The 4962-nt window shown below is 63.9% G+C and overlaps 1 protein-coding gene across 1 annotated transcript; it reads right to left on the bottom strand.

Annotated features, from left to right (window-relative positions):
• Positions 1 to 1330: 1330 nt before the first annotated feature.
• GCC1 (GRIP and coiled-coil domain containing 1) lies at positions 1331 to 4882 on the bottom strand. Its single transcript, XM_015616586.3, has 2 exons — positions 3731 to 4882; positions 1331 to 2958 (listed from the first exon to the last, which is right to left on the bottom strand). The coding sequence occupies exons 1-2, from the start codon at positions 4763 to 4765 to the stop codon at positions 1660 to 1662; spliced, it is 2334 nt and encodes a 777-aa protein (XP_015472072.1). The 5' UTR covers positions 4766 to 4882; the 3' UTR covers positions 1331 to 1659.
• Between the last annotated feature and the right edge of the window lie 80 nt (positions 4883 to 4962).

The raw sequence follows: 4962 nt of genomic DNA, 5'->3' as shown, positions 1-4962 counted from the left end.
CCTCCTCCCAGCTGTGCCCCCACGTTGTCCCACCACCCCTGGGATCCATTCCAGGCCGCTCCATCCCACGGGAGCAGAGGAGAGCAGGGATCCCTCCTCAGCCTGAGCAGCTCCCGTCTCCCTCTGGAGCTGTGGGAATGGCTCCAGGGAAAGAGCTGGAGCCACCCCTGCCATTCCAGAGGCTCCCCTTGATCCCAAACTGGGAGCAGGGACCGGGCTCTCCCCTGGCTGAGCCGGAACTTTCCTCCTTAAGGAAAGTTTAAACATTCCTGGGACAAACTCTCCCACTCCCAGCCCGTTCCCCCCAGCAGGGCAGCAGCTGGATCCCAGTGGGAACACCCCAGGGCTCAGCTGTGTCCCCCTCCCAGCAGGGCAGAGCCTGGGACACGTTTTCCCTGAGGGGTTTTTGGAGGAGAAATTGGCACCGAGGGCTGCAGTGGCCGCTGGAATCCAGGGAATTTGGCTGCCAAGGAGGGAAGGTGCAGGTCCCTGTCCCAGGATCCTTCCCCAGGACATCCTTCCCTTGAGCTGCTCCCAGGCCTGCTCCTGGCTGGGCTCCAGGACACCCTGGGGGTTCATCCAGCCCCAGCCCCGTGTCTGGGCCCAGCTTTAGCAGCCAGGATTTAATTCCAGCTGGAATTCCAGTTGGCAGGGAACGACACCCAGAGGGGCTCTGCCCCTGCAGGAGGCGGCTCTGGAGGATCCAGGGGAGCAGAGCTGGGAAGAGCCAAATCCAGGGATGCAGCAGAAGATCCCAGCCCATTTCAGGATGTCCTGGCTTCCTCCTTTCACCAATTCCCAAGAAATCAGGGAAGAACCTCAAGGTTCCTGAGGCCTGGCCAGGCTGTCACTGTCCCCAGGGTCCTGTCCCATCCCAGCAGGAGCAGCCCCTTCCCCCCCAGAGCAGCCAAACTCCCCTGGAACCTTCCAGAAGCAGGAGTAGGGCACTCATTTCAGCCTCTCCTCTGCTCCTAGCCAGGGTCAGGCAGCTCAGATTGCCCCTCCATCCACAGGGAGATCCTGTCACTCCTGGAATCCCTGAGAGATCCCCGGGAGGGGAGGGGAAGGGGAAGGGGAAGGGGAAGGGGAAGGGAGCCTGAGTCCCTGGCTGAGCCTGCAGTTGCATCCACTGCTTTAACCTGGCTCTGGAAAAGAACCTGAGGGGGAAATGCCCAGGATTTCCTGCTCTGAGCCCCATCTTCCTGAGCCTTCCATGGCCTGGTGCCTTTTTAGCTCCACCTAAAGTGCTTCCCACCTTCCCTTTCATCTCCTGAGTCACCAGCCTGGCTGGAGCTTGAAGATCCAAGTGAATTCCACTCGATCCCACGCCTGACAGGTAGGGATTGTTTTTAAATCACCTTTAGAACACCTCAGCATCTTCAATTCCACGGCTTTCAGATCAAGTCCCAACTCGGAGCGAATTCTCACCGCAGAGGCTTTGGGGCTGGAAAAGTTGGCACAATCCCACTGCAAAAACAGTGACCAAACCCCAGAGAGCTCCTGGGAGGAGGTTTGGGCAGTCCTCAGGAGCTCTTACAGAAAACAGAACCAAGTCCAGCCCTCATCTCTTGGCTGGAGCCCAAACCCCGGAGAGCTCCTGGGACGAGGTTTTGGGCAGTCCTCAGGAGCTCTTACAGAAAACAGAACCAAGTCCAGCCCTCATCTCTTGCCGTGGAGCCACCAGGAGCCGTGTGCCGAGCTCTTGGCGATGCTCAGCTTCTCCTCGGGGCTGAAGTGCAGGATGGCCAGGATGGCTGTGAGCGTCTGCTGCCGGCCCCGCGCGTCCGGCAGCGTCAGGAAGCGGTACACCACGTTCTTCAGGTACTCCAGGTTGGCTCCTTCCCTGCTCTTATCCCGGCAATTCTTCTGGATCTCTGCCCGCAGCGCCTCCACCTCCTCCCGGTGCTTGTCCTCCTCGGCCAGGGCCCTGCCCTGGAGCTGGTGCAGCTGCACCTCCAGCCGGTGCCTGTGTTTGCGCAGCGCCGCGATCTCCACCTCCTTGCGCGCCAGCTGCTCCGCGTACAGGAAGAAGGTGGGCTCGGAGCCCGAGCAGGGCTGCAGCTCCTGCGGGAGGATCTCCGAGGAATCCCGGCCGGGAACGTCCCCGGAGGCGCCGTCGCGGGAGCTCTTGGGGCCGTGGGGCAGCGCCAGGGCGCGGAGCTGCTCCAGCTCGCGCTCCTTCTCGGCCAGCACGCCCAGCGCCCGGTCCCGCTGCTTGTGCATCTCCTCCTCCAGGCGCAGCGCCCGCTCCCGGAACTGCAGCTGGCAGCGCTCCAGCTCCTGCCGGTGCAGCTGCTGCAGCTGTGCCAGCTCCTGCCTCTTGGCCTCCAGCTCCTGCCGGTGCCGCTCCTGCGCCTCGTCCGCCGCCAGCTGCTGCAGCACGTGCTTGTCCCGGAGCTCCGCCAGCTGCTCCCGCGCCTCCTCCAGCTCCTTGGCCAGGCCCACGTCCTTGCTGGCCTTGCTCTTCAGCACCTGCTGCGCCCTCACCTTGTAGCGCTCAAACTCCTCCTTGAGCTGCCTCAGCTCCTGCTGGCAGTGCCCGCCCGCGGCCTTGTCCCCGTCCCCGCTGCCCGGGGCTGGCTCCGGTGGCTCCTCTGGTTCCCGTGGCTCCGGTGGCTCCGGTGGCTCCGGCCCCGCCGGGCCCTTCCCGGCCGCCGCCTGCAGGAGCTTCCGCAGCTTCTCCATCTTCTCCTTGAGCACGTTCACGTCCAGGGTGGTCTCCTCCACGGCCACCTCGCCCAGGGAGCGGCTGGAGGCGGCGATGGCCAAGGTTTTGTTCTCCAGGTCCAGCTGCACCAGGCGGTCCTTGAGCCTCTGGATGGTGCCCTGGTCCCTCTGCTTGGCCTTCTCGTAGGTGCCCAGCAGCTCGGACACCTGCGCCACCTGCGCCTCCAGCTCGGCCACGCGCTGCTCCTCCCGCTGCGAGCGCTGCCGCAGCTGCTCCTCCGCCTGCGCTGTCTGCAGGGACACGGCGGGGTGAGGGCAGCGCGGGGGACAGCTGGGGGATAGCTGGGGGACAGCTGGGGACAGCTGGGGGACAGCTGGGGTCACACCTGGGGGACAGCTGGGGGACAGCTGGGGTTATACCTAGGGTCACAGCTGGGGTCACACCTGGGTCACACCTGGGTCACACCTGGGGGACAGCTGGGGTTATACCTGGGGTTACATCTGGGTCACAGCTGGGGTCACAGCTGTGTCACATCTGGGGTCACATCTGGGGTCACACCTGGGGTTATACCTGGGGTCCCACCTGGGCCCTGCTCTGCTCCAAACAAGGGGCCCTCCCCACCCCGGGAATCCTGCCTGAGACACCTCCCTGCCCTGGCTTTTTGGGGATTTGTGTGTTTAAAATCCTGGGATGGTTTGGGATAGAAGGGACCCCCAAACCCCCCCAGTGCCCCCCTGGCATGGCAGGGACACCTCCCACTGGCCCAGGCTGCTCCCAGCCCCAGGCTCCAGCCTGGCCTTGGCCACTGCCAGGGATCCAGGGGCAGCCCCAGCTGCTCTGGGCCATTTATTTCAAACCTCCTGGAACCTGAGGCACTGGGAGGGGAACTGTCCCACTCCAGCCCCACTCCTTGGGTACATCCCACTGAGAGCTGTTCCCCAGGATTGTCACCCCATCAATCCGAGCCAGGACGCTTTGGACTCCAGCAGAGACTGGGAGAGGGAATTTGGCTCCTCCAGCCCCAAACCCCACCTCAGTCCCTCACTCCCAGCCAGGAATCACCTTCTTCATCTCCTGCACCAGCTGCAGCTGGAAGTGGTTCTTGAGGGCGGCCATCTCCTCCTGCAGCTCCTGGATGCGCGGGTCGGCTTTGCCGTTCTCCTCCCGCAGGCCCTGCAGCTCCCGCCGGAGCTCCTCCAGCTCCCGGCTCAGCTGCCGCTCGTGGTGGCCCTGGGCTCGCTCGGCGGCTCCTGGGCTCAGCGCCTCCTGTGCCTGCTGCAGCTGCAGCTCGGCGCTGCGCCGCGCCTCTCGCTCCGAGCGCAGCAGCTCCTGCAGCTCACGCAGCATCAGCCCGTGGTCGCCCTGCTCGCGCTCGCGCTCGCGCTGCTGCTCGGCCAGGCGCCCGCGGGTCTGGGCCAGCTGCTCCTGCAGCTCCGCGTCCCTGCCGGCCGCCTCCTCCAGCTCCCGCCTCATCTGCAGCCGCTCCGCCCGGTACGAGGCCTCCACGCGGGATTTTTCCCGTGTCAGCGTGGCCAGCGCGGCCGTCAGCGTGGCCAGCTGGGCCTGCAGCTGCTGCGGGCGCCGCTCTGGCTCCCCGGGACACGGCTCACCGGGACACGGTTCACCGGGACACGGCTCACCGGGACACGGCTCCCTGGGACACGGCTCCCCGCTCTCGGAGCCGCTCGCCTCCTCCGCTCCCCGGGACGCCTTCTCCTCCTCGGCGCCCTCGCTGTCCGGCCCCGCGGTGGCCTCGCCCCGGCGCTCCCCGGGCGGTGACACCGCCGGCTTCCCCTCGGGGGACACGGACAGAACCTTCAGGCTGGCTTCCAGAGCTTCCTTCTCCTTCAGGAGGCTCTTGTAGGCCAGGACGACGTCCTTGAGGCGCGCCTGGAAGCGCAGGAGCTGCTGTTTCTGCGTCTCGATGGTCTCCAGCAGCTCCTTCCTGCTGGGGCCGCCCCCGAAGTTCATCCCGAATTTCTCCATGCTGGGGGGACCTGGGGGAGAGGGATGGGGAGGAAAGGAACCTTGGGGGTGGGCAGGGGAATCGGCCTGGGACCAACGGGACAGAAAATGGGCAGCAGACAGCACAAACATCACAAACAAATATCATAAATATCATAAACAAATATCATAAACATCATAAAAATCACCAAAAAAATCATAAATACCATAAAAATCACAAACATCATAAACATCACAAACAAACATCATAAACATCAGAAACATCACAGAAATCACAAAAATCAAACATCACAAACATCACAAACCCGGTCCCACCCTCCTGAACCCCC

The sequence above is a fragment of the Parus major genome, unplaced genomic scaffold, assembly GCF_001522545.3.
Source record: "Parus major isolate Abel unplaced genomic scaffold, Parus_major1.1 Scaffold525, whole genome shotgun sequence".
NCBI lineage: Eukaryota > Metazoa > Chordata > Aves > Passeriformes > Paridae > Parus > Parus major.
The sequence above is the reverse complement of the archived record's forward strand: the minus strand, read 5'-3'. Positions and strand labels throughout refer to the sequence as shown.

Excerpts from the sequence above, each read along its gene's own strand:
- GCC1 (XM_015616586.3), bottom strand. The coding sequence starts at position 4,765 with ATGTTTGTGCTGTCTGCTGCCCATTTTCTGTCCCGTTGGTCCCAGGCC. Across the intron at positions 2,959-3,730 it reads TGGTGCAGGAGATGAAGAAG|ACAGCGCAGGCGGAGGAGCA; the intron begins GTGATTCCTGGC and ends GTGTCCCTGCAG.